The sequence below is a fragment of the Chrysoperla carnea genome, chromosome 1 (genome assembly GCF_905475395.1).
Source record: "Chrysoperla carnea chromosome 1, inChrCarn1.1, whole genome shotgun sequence".
NCBI lineage: Eukaryota > Metazoa > Arthropoda > Insecta > Neuroptera > Chrysopidae > Chrysoperla > Chrysoperla carnea.
In genome coordinates, this window is record NC_058337.1 from 52,038,616 (window position 1) to 52,055,835 (window position 17,220).

General features: G+C 28.2%; 3 protein-coding genes across 3 annotated transcripts in view; 1 reads left to right on the forward strand and 2 right to left on the reverse strand.

Moving 5' to 3' along the window:
* Positions 1-370: 370 nt before the first annotated feature.
* Positions 371-2,015, reverse strand: LOC123304687 (protoporphyrinogen oxidase). The gene has a single exon (XM_044886378.1). The coding sequence runs from the start codon at positions 1,811-1,813 to the stop codon at positions 407-409; it is 1,407 nt and encodes a 468-aa protein (XP_044742313.1). The 5' UTR covers positions 1,814-2,015; the 3' UTR covers positions 371-406.
* Positions 2,016-7,488: 5,473 nt separating this feature from the next.
* LOC123305453 (U1 small nuclear ribonucleoprotein C) lies at positions 7,489-8,350 on the forward strand. Its single transcript, XM_044887166.1, has one exon. It carries the CDS (start codon positions 7,827-7,829, stop codon positions 8,310-8,312), a length of 486 nt encoding a protein of 161 aa, XP_044743101.1. The 5' UTR covers positions 7,489-7,826; the 3' UTR covers positions 8,313-8,350.
* Positions 8,351-10,664: 2,314 nt separating this feature from the next.
* The window catches only part of LOC123293536 (serine-rich adhesin for platelets-like), a 185,048-nt gene continuing 178,492 nt past the window's right edge, over positions 10,665-17,220 (reverse strand). Inside the window, exon 7 of the mRNA XM_044874399.1 lies at positions 10,665-13,702. Within this exon, the coding sequence (XP_044730334.1) occupies positions 12,411-13,702 (1,292 nt within the window). The 3' untranslated portion in view covers positions 10,665-12,410. The remainder of the gene's footprint in view (positions 13,703-17,220) is intronic.

The window sequence follows — 17,220 nt, forward strand, 5'->3', positions numbered from 1 at the left end:
ACTTAAACATCCTAAGTGTGTACGCCGTATAACGCAATGACCTCCTTCCCTCCAATAGAAAAATTGGTTTAAATCGTGAAACTATATACAATGAAAATAAGCTCATAAAGTTTACCAACAGAAAAAAACGAAGTACCTTCATGAAATTATGGCTATTAACTACCATTAGTAATGCAAAAGATTAAAAATGTGTAAAATACCTAACGAATTTTGAAGCAGAAATTATTTTTTGAAAAAATTCCACTTGGCTGAAAACTAAACATTGTGAATTAATGGCTGAAGTCGTTTCTGCACTCTCTGATTTAATAGAAAGGAAAAAAATAGAATGAACGATATATTAAAAAATAAACATATAATAAAATCCATTCAACCAGATAACAAAGTAATATACTAAAATTAAATGAAATTAAAGAACTTTTTGAACAGCATTCTTAGCTGATAAAATAACATCATTAACTCCAACACCAGAATACGATGTGCCACATAAAGTTAAAGGCATATCATGTTTATCAATATATTTATAAATGTTTTGTATTCGCTGTACATGTCCAACTGTATATTGTGGGATACAATCTTTCAAAATATTCACTTCATACGATTCACATTCATTGTGAATATTTAAAATTTCTTGAATATATTTTTTGGAAACATCTAACAGTGATTGTTCACTTGGATCTGTACCAAAATATTCTTCAAACCATTTACCACCCATCATTACAGTAAATACAGTTGAATCATTTGATGGAAAACAACATGAATCAAAAATTATACCTAAAATTGGTATACGTTGCGATGGTGGAACCAAAAATCCAAATGCGTTTAATTTATCGTTTTTTATGGCTCCTTTAAATTCAATGTTTACAACTCCTACAGTTACCGATGGTATTCCATACAAGTATTCAGCCAATTCTGGATGTTGTTTTTCCACTAATGGTGCTGTTTTATTAGCTAATAATGAACTAATTACATGATCTGATATTAAACTTTGATCTTTAAATTTTGCAAAAATTTTATTATCATGAAATTCTAAACTTGTACACGGTGAATTTTTTATTAAATTCACTTTTTTTTCTTGTAAATTATTAACTAGTGTTAAGGGTAATGTTTCTAAACCACTTTTTAATGAATAAACACTCCATTTCTCCGATTTAGCTCGTTTAGCTAAGTTACATAATTCAATTTTATTTTTCTTTGAATTTTGGAATAATTCTTTGATTGTACCTTTAATAATACCACCATGTTTTTGTTCTAATTCAAATAAACTTTTAGCCAAAAAATGAACACTAATCTCTTTAGCATCTCCTGCACAAATACCACATATTAACGGACTTATAGCGTATTCGGCAACATCTTTTCCAAAACGACGTTCGATAAAATCATAAATTGATTCATCACCATCTGGAATTTGTTTTTGAGGTTGAAATAATTCACTCAGAACCGACATTAACAATGGCTTTGAGAATGGTTTTCGTTTAATTAATGCTCCATATAAATTCGATGGCAACAAATGCAGTTCCTTGTTAACGTATATCATACGATTCTTCGCTGCTGGATGATTCGTGTGAATTGGTATAACTTCATTTGATAAATTTAATTGTTCGATTAATTGTAATGTATTTGCACCAGGTTCACCTTTCGGACGAATTGTGTGTGGTCCTAGTTCAAAAAGTACGTTCCCATTTTGTTTGGATTGGATCCAACCACCAAAACGATTTGAGGCTTCCACTAGATATATTTTTGATGGAGATATTCGTTGTGATAAGTAATATGCGGCTGATAAACCACTGACACCTCCACCTAAAATTAGTTTCATTTTCTGTTTGTCGTTTTATATTTTTTGAAACATCGCTTAACTTAATTAATGTCAAAATGAAAATGACTTTAAATGCAACTCAATTTCCATACAAAATCAACTTTGTATGTAAATTAAGTTGAAGTTGATTTAGAAAATTTGATATAAACTAATGTTGGGCTGAACAATTTTAATTCAAGAATTGTAAGAAAATTTTAAAAATGAATGAATCAAATAGATGAAATGAATTATGAATCAAAAGTGCGTTCAGCCTGGCAAGATGAAATTATGTGATCAGCAGGTGGCGCGATTTTTACTTTTTTGAATTTGTCAAACAAATGTAGGTAAACAATATAAATTTTTTATGGTAAGGAAATTATCGTAGACTTTTTTATTATAGTACATACATTATGAGCTAACGTAATTTGGTCCCCCATAAACCGTGCCCATAAAGCTCCAAAGTAACTGAAAATCAGCAATTTTATGGCATTCAAAGGAAAAAAAAACTAAAAAAATGAAGGTTTTGGCATCTAGTTTAAAACCCTTCTAACGCGCAATTTCAGAAGTGCGAAGGTTGCGTTAATTAACGCTTTGTATACATAAAAAAACGTTTTTTGGCCAATATTTCGGAAACCATCAACTTAAGTAAGTGGATGCGATAAGATGAATGAGAGAGAAGATTGTCAGTGAATTCACCTACGTTCTTGTCATAATCATAATATGTACATATATACTTATTATATGTATTAGTAAGTATAAGTAAATGTATTAGACAAGGACACAGGAGAACTTACTGGCAGTCTTCTCTCTCGCTTCGCTAATCACATCCACTTACAGGCTAGCGACGCTATCTTCATATCTCCATGGTTTAGTTAGTAGTATTTATAAGAAAAGTATATATTGTGTTTTATAAAGGATTGTTTCAAAATTAACGCAAGAAGTCCGAATCAGACGTTAATTTTGGGACATCCTTTATTATTATTATTATTATTATTATTATTATTATTATTATTATTATTATTATATAAAAGTGATCGAATTATACTTATTTTATATAAAAACATTAATTAGAAAAAAAGAACGTCTGTAAATTTGTTTTATGAAAATGTACATTTTTTTTTTGTTATAAATAAATAAAAATCGTCATAAATTTTAAATTTTGTTTAAATTTTTTAAATTATTTTTTAAATTTTCTATCCTATTTTTTCTTTCAGAACAAAATGATCAATGAATTAATTCTTTAGTAGAGGTAAGTATTAAGTTAATTATATGATTATAAATAAGCCGAGTAGCTGAGTGGGTATAGCACTTGACGATGAAACCAAGATACGCCAGTTCGTATCCTGGTGGAGTTAAAAATTTTACTTTTATATTAAATGAATTTTTCCTGATGTTAGAAATTTTCCACTCTTTTTACAGTTTAATTATCTATATAACCCGCCCTCTTGTTATAAATAACGTCAGTTATACATATGTCATAAATCACTATTCTGTCAGGGGGTGGGACTTTAAAAAATCATAAATATGTCTCACTCTTTAAATTCATGTTCTCCTGCTACAAAATATTTAAAAATTCGTTCAAATGACTTGGTGATGCTAAAAGTTTAAACTTTTTAATAGGAGAACATGTCATATAGTTATATCACTCATATTCTCCTATTACAAAACATTGAAATTTGTAATTCTAACATAAAAATAGAAGCTCGTTGCGACTAAAATTTGAAATTTTGTGATAGGAGAACATGGTTTATATTTTATCCTTTTTTTTTTAATAACATATTCCCCTATTACAAAATATTAAATAAATACTTATTTATTTTGAGCTCCGCGATCTTAGCACCTCATGTGCGGAATTTCGATTGACCAATTATACCATCTGAAAGGTCAGAAATTGGTCATAAAAGGTCAGTTGGTCTCATTAATTGGTCAGCATCAGAAAATTTTTTATTAAAGATTGAAAAAACTCCACCTATGCGCGATCGGGAAGCATTCGCTGATAATTGGTCAGCTAATATAAATAATTGGTCAGTTTAATTTTATATTCAAAAAATAATATAATTTCGAAAAATTTTTTCAACATTTGTACTAGGAGAACATAAGTGGGAATTAGTAGTTCCTGATAAGGAGAAAGGTGAGTAAGTGTTTTCACCCCGAAAGTCTAAAATTTTATTTTGGCAGAAAGTTATTGGTCTGCCCACTAGAGGTCACACTCACCAAACACGGGTGTGCAGACCACTAACTTTCTGACTTACGAGGTGACAACAATTACCTTGCTATCAGGTACTACTTATTCCGTCCGTCCTTGATGTTCTCCTAGTAGAAATGTGAAAAAAATTGAAGTTTTTGAACGAAAAAAAACTAATTTTTTCATCATTTACTAGGCAAATATGCTGTGGTGGAAATTTGAAAAAAAATGAAAATAAAAATCAGATTTTGCTTAAAAGATTTAATGAACTTTTTTTTAATATATGTCCTCACCTAGTTTCGAACCAAGGGACTATTTATTCGAAGTCAGATACGCTAACCATTATACCATTGGGGCTCTGTTATTCGTATTAATAAATAATTATATTCATATTTTCGACTTTCTTAAATTATAACAAAAAGTAAAAGTCATTTTCGGAAAATTTTGAGTAGTATTATTACAAAAAAAAATGGCAAACGAAGTTTGAAATACTTACCTATCGTGAAGTTCGAAATACTCACCTATTTTTAACTGAAATAATATTGTATAGCTACAGAGAGATGGGGAAAAATAAAATAAAAACAGGGTTTGAGTTTTCAACTTTATTTAAATGAAATCAAAATACATAAAAACTATTTACGAATTACTTGCACATAATTCCATATAATTAATTTCATCTTAAAAAAATTTTTTTGCATCAACTTTTTTTTTTACAAACCAAATACCACACAAAAATAAAATGAAAATCCAAAAAGAATATTACGTATTTACAATCCAACTTCTTTATCTCACCTATATTTTATAAGAATTTGTTTGTACCTTTACTAAAAAAAAAATTAATTAGTTAATTAATAATTTTGTTCTGAAAGGAAAAATGGGATAGAATAAAATAAAACAAAATTTAAAATATATAACGATATTTATTTATTTATATTAATTTGAAAACGTTATCCCGAAAATTGATTTTTTACTATATAAAATAACCATTATTATTATTCATTCAAATTTTTTATAGGTGACATATTATGTACAAATATATATAATACAAGTGAAAACAAACAATTGACTGAGTTAATTGTTGAAATACCATGCATAGTCAGTGTTGATTTATTTATCACATTACACATACAAACATGTGACACATACATAACTGATAATCAAGTATAGTACCTATTATAAAATTTCCGCCTAATTGGCGCCCTCACGAGTAAACAGTGATGTTTATGGAAAAAAAATTTTACATTTAAACTTTTGTTCTATCTCTAACGGTTTACAAGATGGGTCCTACGGACCCAAGACCCAATTCACCTATGATGCTCATTTACGAACTTGACCTCACTTTTTACGTCCTGAGTACGCTGTAAAAATTTCAGCTCGATATCTTTTTTCGTTTTTGAGTTATCGTGTCCACAGACGGACGGATGGACGGACGGACAACCGGAAATGGACTAATTAGGTGATTTTATGAACACCTATGACAAAATTTTTGTACTAACATCATTATTTTTAAGCGTTACAAACTTGGGACTAAACTTAATATACTATGTATATTTCATATATACATGGTATAAAAAGAGTGAAAAATTTAAATAAAAGGAAAAATTCATTTTTTTAAAAGTAAAAATTTTATCCATTTTTTTTTTTGGTATGTACTACTATCAAATATACATGTATATTTGATAGTAGTACATATAAAAAAAAAAAAATTATAAAAAAAATATTTCCCCTACTCTGTCTGGTTTATAGTGAAGAGCTGTGCGTAAGTACTCACTGCCCTGATAAAACCATCCGGCTCAAAGCATGCGCGTTACGACAGAGACAACTTTTTTAATTTTTTTAAATATTAAATTAAACTGACCAATTATTTATATTAGCTGACCAATTATCAGCGAATGCTTCCCGATCGCGCATAGGTGGAGTTTTTTATTTTTTCTGCGAATGAGGTGCTAAACTTATTAATTGACCTTGAAAAACTTTAATCTTTAATAAAAAAATTTCTGATACTGACCAATTAATGAGACCAACTGACCTTTTATGACCAATTTCTGACCTTTCAGATGGTATAATTGGTCAATCGAAATTCCGCACATGAGGTGCTAAGATCGCGGAGCTTTTATTTTGCTTGCTTTTTAGCTGTACATGCTAATAAAAAAATATAAACTTATTAAATGAAATTTTTTGAAAAGATTTTGTAGTAGGAGAACATGTTATTTCGCATAAAAAATTAATTATGTTAGTCCAACAGGACAAATAATTGTTTAATAAATATTAAATAAACAACGAACGAACAAATAATTTTTATGCTCAAACAACGAAGAATAAAATACGAACAATGGATTAAAAAATATTTATAATTAATTAATCCGAAAAAAAATTTTGTGGGGGCCAAATTATGTTAGCTATTTTTGTGACATTTACTTTAGTCATTGCATAGTTATCGTTGCCAACACTGGCTCTATGTTATGTTAGATGGTCAGAGATTAAAGATTATCTTAGAACATGTAATTAAATGATAAAAAAGTAAATTTTTACTAATTGACTTACGAATTAGAGTTGAGAACCTCCTCTTAGAGTTTCGGAATAAAGTCCAGGAAACCCTGAGCACTAAATGCATCATTTATTTTTCTCCAAAACTACGAGAAATAGAAGGTTTCCAATAGGTATGTACACCTAACCTAATTTAAGGGGTCATTTTCTTAGTTTAGTTTTCAGGGATTTTCTATGAAACTACATTAAAGATAAAAAGATACAAATTTTTAGGCAGCTTCAAATAGTAAAAAAGGTTAAATAAAAGTAAAGAAATTGAAAAACTAGAAGAGTTAATTATTTAAACACCGTATATATATTGAGTTGGATATAAGAGACTTAACTGTTTATAGTTAGCAATTTAACATTATTAAATTAAATTAGGGGTGTGTTCCGTAATATTCATCAGTATACTAGCCAGTGCTGATGACATCATAAACGACGCCATACTGGTGAATCGTTCCGAAATATACTGGCCAGTGCGTGTATATATTCTTAAATATATATTCTTACTGTTCGTCAATTACAAGTAAGTGTTTTTCAGACGCCATTATTCCTTCTTAATGAACAATAAATAAATAAATTTCTTGTACAAACACCCGGTGAACACATAGTATACCAGTAAAATATGGCGTAACACTGGCCAGTATACCGGTGAGTATTATGGAAACACCCTATATTTTTTAAATTTTTTACTCGTCCACGAACTCCAAGTCTTTTTTAATATAAAGAGTATGAGTTTGAATCTTTGAATTATAAATCTGTCGAAGTGCGTCGAATGGCTTTGTAGAAACCATTTTGTATATCATGCATAATAAAGAAAAATGATTTTAAAAAAAATTTGTGGAACTATTTTTTAACAAATAAATTCCACTGAATGCAACCAACGGCAGTGAATCACTTAAGTATCAGTGAATCGATGAATAGTTTTAAAGAATTGTCACTACTAAACGTAAACAGCGTTGAATGTAAACTGTTTAAGCCGATGAAATTGAATCGTTTAAGGTGAAAGGAAACTGATTAAAAACAAGAATTTCATGTATTTTAAATACATAATTAATTTACTTAATTGTGTTTATATTAATTTATACTGCAAATTAATTAATACTCAAAATATATGACATCGAATAAATATAACCTAAAAAATCTAAGCTTTTTGAAGTGGAGCTTTGGTAAATGAAATTTGGCTATAAAGTGATCGTGAAATAATTAATTTGGCAAAGTTATTAAAAGTTTCAGTTCCATATTAGTTAATAGAATAATCTGATTATAAGTGAATTAATAATTTCTTTACAACATAACCGGGGGCCACATAACCTAAAAATGCCAAAATATTATTGTGATTATTGCGATACATACCTAACACACGATTCACCAAGTGTAAGAAAAACTCATTGTACAGGGCGTAAACATAAAGACAATGTTAAATTTTACTACCAAAAATGGATGGAAGAACAAGCACAACATTTAATCGATGCTACAACGGCCGCTTTCAAAGCTGGTAAAATAGCAAATAATCCATTTGCGGCTGTTCCACCAGGTGCTAAAGGTGTTGCTATACCACCACCAAATCAAATGGCTGCTATGGGTCAAAGACCACCTGGACCACAAGGTATGATGCCACCACCAGGTATGGCACCGCCTGGTGGTCCTATGCCACCTATGATGATGGGACCACATGGACCAATGCCGCCAATGATGGGAATGAGACCACCAATGATGGGACCGATGATGGGTCCACCAATGATGGGACCCATGGGTCCAATGCGACCACCTATGATGAATCCACCATCGTCCATCAAGAATTAATATTTTAATTTAAATTAATTTATGTAAATAATTTTATGTAATAAGACTTATTTTTAATCATTAAAATTTTTTATTCGTATTGTTTTTATTTATTTTGCTTATAATTAACCCTTATTTGTAGTATTTTTTAACCGAAATATCCCATTACTATCAAATACAAATTTCACTCTTATTTATTGTCTACTACAAAGCTGAAGTATATACTGGAATCCATTTGGATTTTGGAAAAAATGGTAAGGTATCGAAATGTTTTAAAAATAAATCATTTTTGTTTCTTATTGTTGAGTAAAAAAATTATATATTACCGTTTAAAACGATTCAAAAATTTAAATCGTTATAGAACGATTGATTAAAACATTGTATCTATCACTTTGAATAGTAACACAATTAAAAATTTTTAAAAATAATTGAAAGATTTGAATTGTTTTACTTAAACAGGGATGTTTCCTTCATTTAGATAAAATTAATAGTCTAATCAAATTAAAAAATGACCTTTAATCAAAAGCAGGTATTTTTGTTTTGTTTTGTTTGTTTTTTTTTTTTTTTGATATGTTGTTTGTAATTTAAAGGCAATGGTAAATGCAAATTTTCTACCTCGAGAAACGATCGCATCATGCCGAAAATAAGAAAAACCTCCAATATTTTGACCTGAAAAGACTGGTTTATCATCAAAAACTGTAGTTTTTACTTTTAAAGAAGGTTAAATTTGCAAAAAATTGAGATCAAGCCGGTTTTTATAGGATTGATAGTTTGGATATACAACTTTCCAAAGTTTGTCTATTTTTTCAAGTTATACGATTTTTCGCAAAATTTTATCTTGTAAACTGTTAAACGAGATAGCACAAAAGTTTAAAAAGTAAAACATCTTCCTTATAAAAAAATAAACAACTTTTTTTGTTTGAAATATTTTTTCGCAAACATCACTGTTTACCCAAAAACTATTTAAAGATAGAGAGTTCAAAATTTGCAGGTAGTTTCAAATTGAACCTGCTTTAAAAATGAATACCACAATTTTTGATGAAAAATCAGTCCTTCCGGGTCAAAATCGGTAAAAACTGAAGGTCAAAATTTACTTATTTTTCGACATGATCCGGGCGTTTGCCGGGGTCGAAACCTAGATTTCACACTACCTTTTCATTGCAAACAATATATCAAATCAACAAAAATATCTGATTTGATGCATTGTTCATCCCATTTCTATGTATAATTTGACTTAATCACATCATAATTTTATAAAATTGAACGCCTGCTTGCCTATTGAGTTTTATAATATCTGCAATATTCCTTAATCAAATCCTATCTGAATTAAAATATATAAATTCGTATGTATGTTTCTATCTTACTTTTCACGCCAAACTGTTGACGTGATCTATTCTGTAAATCGGCATAAGCTACCTTTTACCACAGAAAATAATTATCTCATTCTTATGGGAGCATATTCTAAAGATATAATTTCATGATGATGCTTGACGCTGGCTTTGAATGACAAATTAGGATTTCACCTAGCTAATAAAATAGAACAATGTGAAGCATCAAATTTAAAAGATGTAAATTCATGATGACACTTGACGCTGTCTTTGAGCGTCAAATTAGGAATCCACCTAGCTGAAAAAATAAAACTATGTCCACCGTTAAATTGAAAAGGAGCGACAAAAAACAAAATGTTTATTAATCCACAACCTCATTTCTAATAAGACCAAGGTAGTGTTAAACAAGTGTATTCATAATGGGTTGTGAATATAATTATCAATTGTTCAAAAAAATTCTTTGGAAATGGCAATCAGTTGATTAATTTTTTAAATTAAAACTTTTTCTAAGATAGTCATTAGATTATTAGGATTGAAATAATAATTTTGAAGGTGGTTATTATTTCGAATAAAATAAACTATAAAAATTAAAATATTTCGAATTGAAATAATTTTTTTATTTATTTTATAAATAATTAAGCATTTTTATAACGTCTTTTGTTTATTTATTTATTTTTTTTATTTTTTTACAAATTTACGAATTTTATTGACAATTTGTTTCGCTGTTTTTATTTTTATTTATAAATATATTAAATTTGAAATAATTTATTTTTTTAAATAAGGCAACCAGTAATAATAATAATATTTATTACAAACTACAAAATAATTGTGAAAATAAAAAAAATTATAAAAAAAAGAATTAAATAATATTATTTAATCACTTAAATTAATTAATTCAAAGAGAATCATAACTTAATATTTACAATTAATTTTTTTACAGAAATAATTTTAAATGCATAATTACAAGGAATACAAAAATTTTGAATTACATTTTTTTATTGGAGATGCTTATACCTAAAACTTAGATCGCTAGCTAGAATTAGAAATAACTACGTCGAAATTTTATCAAAATAATTTTCGCCATTTGAAATTAGTTTAACCTCTACTTGTACTGTCTTATATACTAACAGCTGTCGAAGTATTCTAATTTAAACAAAAATAGAGATTCTTGCACAGAATTAAACTCAAAATCTGCATCAAACCTTAGTTTTTTTCGCTTTTAAAATCGACTTCAAATTAATATTAATTAGGCCGAAGAAAGGCATTCATTAGTAGCAACAACTGTTTACTGGAGAAAAAATCTATATTGGAACAAAATTCCGAAACTTCAATACTGTACGGTTCTAAATGCTTCTAAGTGTGTAAATAGGATTTACTTGGTTCGAAGTGAATACCCAAATTAATACCATTTGGATTAAACAATTTTATATTATTTTTAAATGACCTTAATTGCTGTCAAATAAATGAATTTCCATACTATCCAATAACAAGTTAGCGATCTAATTTTAGTACTCTAAAGATCTATTTAATACTTTTATAAAATAAATAAAGCATATTAAAACGATGGACGATAACAACATGGCATGTCCGAACCGCACCGATGCGGATGCATGTTGTGTGTAATTACTAATTTATATTAATAATAATTAATTAAAAATTATTTTTAATTATTTATTGCCTTTTTTGTAGGAATCAAGTACGAATACAATACAATACGATACGATGTAAAGATTTAAAGTACAAATATTTTATAAATAAAATGGCAACACGACTAGACCACTACCATTGGCGAACTTTTAATTATTTCACAGGACGGGGAAAAATCTATAGTAGTTACATTTTTTGTTTCACTTGTAATTGACGATCTAGAGGATGCTCTGAAAGAGGTGTTGCCTCTTCCTCCCTTTAGATCTATGTATAGTTACGCCAATGACCACTACCAATTAATTTATTTTTAATTTAATAATAAATAGTACCTCTAACTGTAAGATTATAAAATTTGTTTTTTATATCAAGTTGGCAGTCTAATAACTTTTGACTCATGACATGCGCTCTTACAAACGGTTTGAATTACTCGGACAACCATTGTAATATTTTTCTTTGTTCTCTAGCTTAATTCGGGAATAGTAAAACAGAAAGATAGCTAACCAAAGCAAAGTTTAATAATGTTTCATGTATGACTATGATTATTCGATTGGCCTTTCTTTCTATTTTCATTCTTGATTTGGTTAATTTTAAATTGACCAAAGTAGATTTCAGCGTGCAATGTTTCTTCAATCGAAAATTGTTACTATGATTTTAAAACATCGCCAGACGATTTCTGCGGCAGGTACATTAGTTTTCACGTGGCTGTTTTTTGAAGCAGGTATTTGGAATTTCGTCTTTTTTAAACAAAAATATCCATTAATACGTACAATATACTATTTGAAGTTTTGGGACTCTATTTCGGAGGATTAAAAGAGCTTTTTGAAGTTTTTAAATATCTCAAAAAGTTATAACAGCTTTAGTGAAATTAGTATTTTGATTTTTTGCGTATTAAAAATTACATTTGGGCTATTATGAAAATTTTTGTTCTTGCCGAAAAAGAATTAAAATTTATTCAGAATTAAAAAATGATAATTTTATTTGGGTTTTGATAATGTGACTAAACAAATCGTAATTTTACAGAATTGTGACTGTTTAGAATTAAAACACATTTTTTGAGTTAAATATGTTGTAAGATTGACTTAAAGCTTGGATATAAGAACGCATGGCATCAACCAATTGAAGACGATTAAAGTTAAAATCGTTTTTATAATGCTGTTTCTAAAGTAGGAGGTGAAGGACACTTTGTACTAGAAATTGTATTATTTTGTTGAGGCGTTGAAATTTGAACAACTTGCGCTGTTTGTCCACTCAAAAAGAATTGCTCTCTTTGTGCTTGTAAATATTGAGCACGACTCATTCCACTCAATACGCCATCTTTACTTTTATTTGTACTCAAAACTGGAATTTGTCGACGTGAAGGAGGAACACGAACACCACTAGTAATATTATTATTCTCTAATTTTGAAGCACTCTCAATTATAGATGACTGATCTGATTCATCTTCTATAATATTGAGTGTTGTCTTATCTTTTTCCAATGAATTTGAACTATTCTCATCTTCCCTACAATCTTCTAGTATTGTCGAAGAGAGAACATCTGAGCGTGGTGAAGCAAATCTCCATGCTGAGCGTGGTGATAATAATACACGTGGTACAACGCGTTGTTTCTCTGACGATGACGACTGATGTCTTGGAGAGCCACTAGGTGAAGTTGGTAATTTACGATTTGTTAAACTTTTTGGGGAACTACTCAAATCTAAGATATTTAGTGGACTCTGTGGTGATGGTTTTGATAGTTTTAACTGTTCAACAGCTGATAGTTTAGTACTTTTCGCGCCATGTTGCAAAAGTAAACGTTTAAAGTCCATCGTAGAAGTCTTTTGTACAGGTTTCGTAGATGCTGACTCTAATTTTGTACTAATTTGAGTGCTATCTTTATAATTTGGTGACCAACTATGTCGATCACGTGGTGGAGGTGCTTGCTGGGCCTGATTTCCTTCAGGACTACTTGTAATACCAAATTTCTTTTTACTTTTATGAATAACCGCATACAATTCATCGTAGCTCATCGTAGATTTCTTTGGTGGTACTAATTTACTTGTTAAATTTATCGCTACTTTTGATGTAGGAGTTGATGATTTAAACCCAACATCTTCACCAGTATTACGTGGATCTATTGGTGATATTTTTGGTGATTTATCTTTAATTGGAGAAAAGAAGTTACTAATACCCATTGGTATTTTTGATTTGGGCGATGGGTTATTCGATGATTGCTCTAAGCCTCTAGTGATATCTGGAGTGACGCATCTTTCAATGGTTGGAGCTTCTTCATAGTATGTTGGTGGTTTACGAGTTGGTAATGTACGATATATTGAACTGTTACGATCTAAACCACTGTATCGATTTATTAATTGTTGAGATTGAGCCGCCATTGTCGGTTGGTCAATGTATGGAGATGATTTTATAACATCTATGTTATACTTGAAATGTGCTGGTCCTAAAAGAAAATGTATTTTTTTAAGAATAATATTGTGTGATTTTACACTTTCCTGGGTTGATATTACAATAGGAAAAATTCATATCGAGATTTCGCTATACTTAATACGACACTATTTTTGTTTTAAATTGGATTAATTTTCAAAAATTTTGTTTAGTCTGTGTTAGAGAGGCGCAAACTAACAAGAAGTGTAGATTTGGGAAAAAAAAAATTTCAATGAATCAAAAATTAATTTGATTAAAAAATTATTCGGCGGGTAGAGTATGGGTAATATTCTGCTGCACTTTATCCTTCATATCATGAAAATAAAAAAGACTTTTATCTTTAATTTTATATATTCACCAAATAATTGTATATATTCTAAAAGTATTAAGCTATAACGGCTTAGTCGAAAATATCAGGCCAATTTTACTTAATTTATTTCGTTTCTCCAAATCGAAATTTTGATAAGGCATGCATTATTTATTAGTTAAGATTAATGATTATTTTATTTTCAAATTTATTATTCCAATCTTAGCCCGATAAATGAAATAACTTTATTGATAGACTTTAAAATATAATCAATGATTAATGAAAATTAATTAATGATGGTTGAACTAGGTCGTAAAGCAGCCATATTTAGATTTATAACAGAATAAGATTTCTGTTAATTGTTAAGATAAACTATGTTTTGCTAATCTTTAACAGTAACAAACCTCGGAGGATAGCTTGTAATTTGAATTAAAATGATATGAATTAAACTAAAATTCCCTTAAAAAATATTCGAGAATTTGGTCAAATTGAAAAAAGATCATCCATCTCCTTCACGACTTTATTTGTACAAAAATTTAATCAACCGGAGATCAAATTCAGAAAAACATATAAAAATTAATCCAATTACGCGACTTTCAAAAATTTCATTATTGCAATATTTTTGATTTTTTTTCGTATTTGTTAATATCATTCCGGGTAAGATATTATCATATTATATGAACAAAATACAAAATAAATTAAATTTAAAAAATAAATTATAATCTCACCTGTGTTTAATATTAATTAATGATAATCAATTAGTAATTAATATAAAAATAAAATAAAAACAACAAATAAAATCATGCACATGAAATATGAAAATGTGCAACAATGCTTATATTTACAAGAATGCAATGTAAGTGCAAATATGATCTGTGAAACATATAACAAACATAATTAATTAATCTAAATTAGCTAATTAAAAACTAAAAATAACTATCTACTTTATTTTTAATGTGAACTCTTTCAAAATAATAAATAAGTCAGTAGTAATGTAGCCTGTAGGTAAAACTAACTTAACTAAAGTAAACTGAACTCTAAGTAGAGTTCTAGAGGTATGCTATGTTGTGTAATGCTAATTTTATTTACTAATTTGTTATAAATATACAGGATGTACAAACATAGTTATTTTGTACAATAAACATAAATAAAAAATTTTTTAACTCGAATTCTAACCTTAAAAAATTTAAATATTTATATACTTGTAATGGAATGTTTCAACTAATTTAATTTTGTTTTTAATTAAATTAAAAATAATTTTAAAACACCTTAACGGTGTGTACTAATTAATTTTGACATGAAAACTCTTTATTAATTATTTAAACCTCGCTTTTTTACAATTGATTTTCCTAGTACACATATAATGTGATATGTACGCTGATTTTCCTTTTTTCCTACCAATTTAAAAAGAGACAACATTATAAATATTAATTCTCAATTTATAAAATATGAAAAGTGGGACAATTTAAAATGAATTTTTAGACAATAATTAACTAAATAGTTAGATAAAGATTATTTTATTTGATCACTATATATAATTTATACAGGAAGCGAACTTGTGAATTTTTATTTTAAGCTCCTAATAAGGCCCCGATATATAATTGAAGTAAACTATACTACCTTTAAAAAGTTAAAATTACTAATATAAATATTATCGAAGATAATAAATGAGAACTCTAGGATATGTCGAAATAAATTTCGATTTTTGCCCCAATTCCTAGATCAGTTTTTTGTATTTTTAAAATACGTATTTTCGACTACCAAGTAGTCATCATCAGTAAGAATTAGCTAGTGAATGTTACTCTTTGCTAATTCTTACTGATGATGACTACTTGGTAGTCGAAAATACGTATTTTAAAAATACAAAAAACTGATCTAGGAATTGGGGCAAAAATCGAAATTTATTTAAAATTACTAATGTTTATTTCAAAATTAAAAAATTTTCGCCCATGAATAACCCATAAAATAATTAACCAATATAATGAAATTTAGAATGCACAATCTGTATACAAATAAATACTAGGAAAAAAATTATGTTTTTTGACAAATTTCCGCTCCGATGTTGACATTGAGCATGCCAAATTTCATTACAATTGGATAATTATATTTCGAATTACTTGTGCGTGACAATTTCTTAAGCCTGTTAAATTTACCTAGGTAATTTTTTATGGTAATTTAGATCCCTATAATTATCGAGATTTTAGGAGTGAGAGGTGTTCGATTTTGAAATCGGAATTTAAACAGAAGCATGCTTAGAAGATATCTAATCCGGCCTTTTTAAATATATACTTCGGATTAATTTTTAAGTCTTTACAAATGAGAAATAGAAACCTCTACATGAGACAGTCTCTTTTTGCGTCTATACTCAAACGTCTCTCGCAGTAAACGATTATAATTCTTGTAACTTTTTATTGTTAAGAAATTTATATTTATTTTAGCTGATTATAAAATAAATTATATTTTAAAAATACAATTAATTTATACTTATTTTAGGTGAGAACATTTTTTTTAGGTGCAGTACTTTAAACTGCCGCTTATTTACATTAAAATAAAAAAATTTTTGATAGAATTTTAATAATAAAAAATTATTATTATTTAATCCAAATAAAACCAAATTGAAGAAGATGTTTTATGCTTGAGATATCACAAACTACAAGCGAGTGTACTGCCATGGAACATGATCATGAATTTTTTATTATATAAGGTTTTTTGTAATTCTTACCTAATCATTAAGAACATACTATTCTCGAAGGGAGTAAGGACAAAGTCCAATCTCAAAATCAGATGTTTTGAATTTTTAATTTCGTTAACAACGGTGTTTGGTGACCATTTGTTTGATCTTAAACGGAGTTTGATAATCGTTAAAGAACATTGTATCTAACTTAAGATTACTTATATTATGGGCCACGCTGTATAAATAAAATTATACTTATAAACATTTATAATATTGATAATAATTTTATTGTGACTCATTCAATTATAATTTTTATACACCGTTGCTGTTTGCACGCTAGTTTTCAACTTAAATGCACGTTAAATTTCTTGTTTTTAACATATCAACTAACAAAAATATCAAAGCTTTATTTTTTTCAGGACGATAGAGCAGCGTGATATAAAGTTCAGCACGGGTTTTTATTTGTATATCTTGAAAAGAGAGTTAGAAGTACTCTGAACTTACATTCCTCGTTCGTATTTTTTATTCATGACTTTCGTTAAAAATAATCTTA

Bases quoted from the DNA above. Each gene is read 5' to 3' on its own strand.
- LOC123304687 (XM_044886378.1), bottom strand. From the start codon at position 1,813: ATGAAACTAATTTTAGGTGGAGGTGTCAGTGGTTTATCAGCCGCATAT.
- LOC123305453 (XM_044887166.1), top strand. From the start codon at position 7,827: ATGCCAAAATATTATTGTGATTATTGCGATACATACCTAACACACGAT.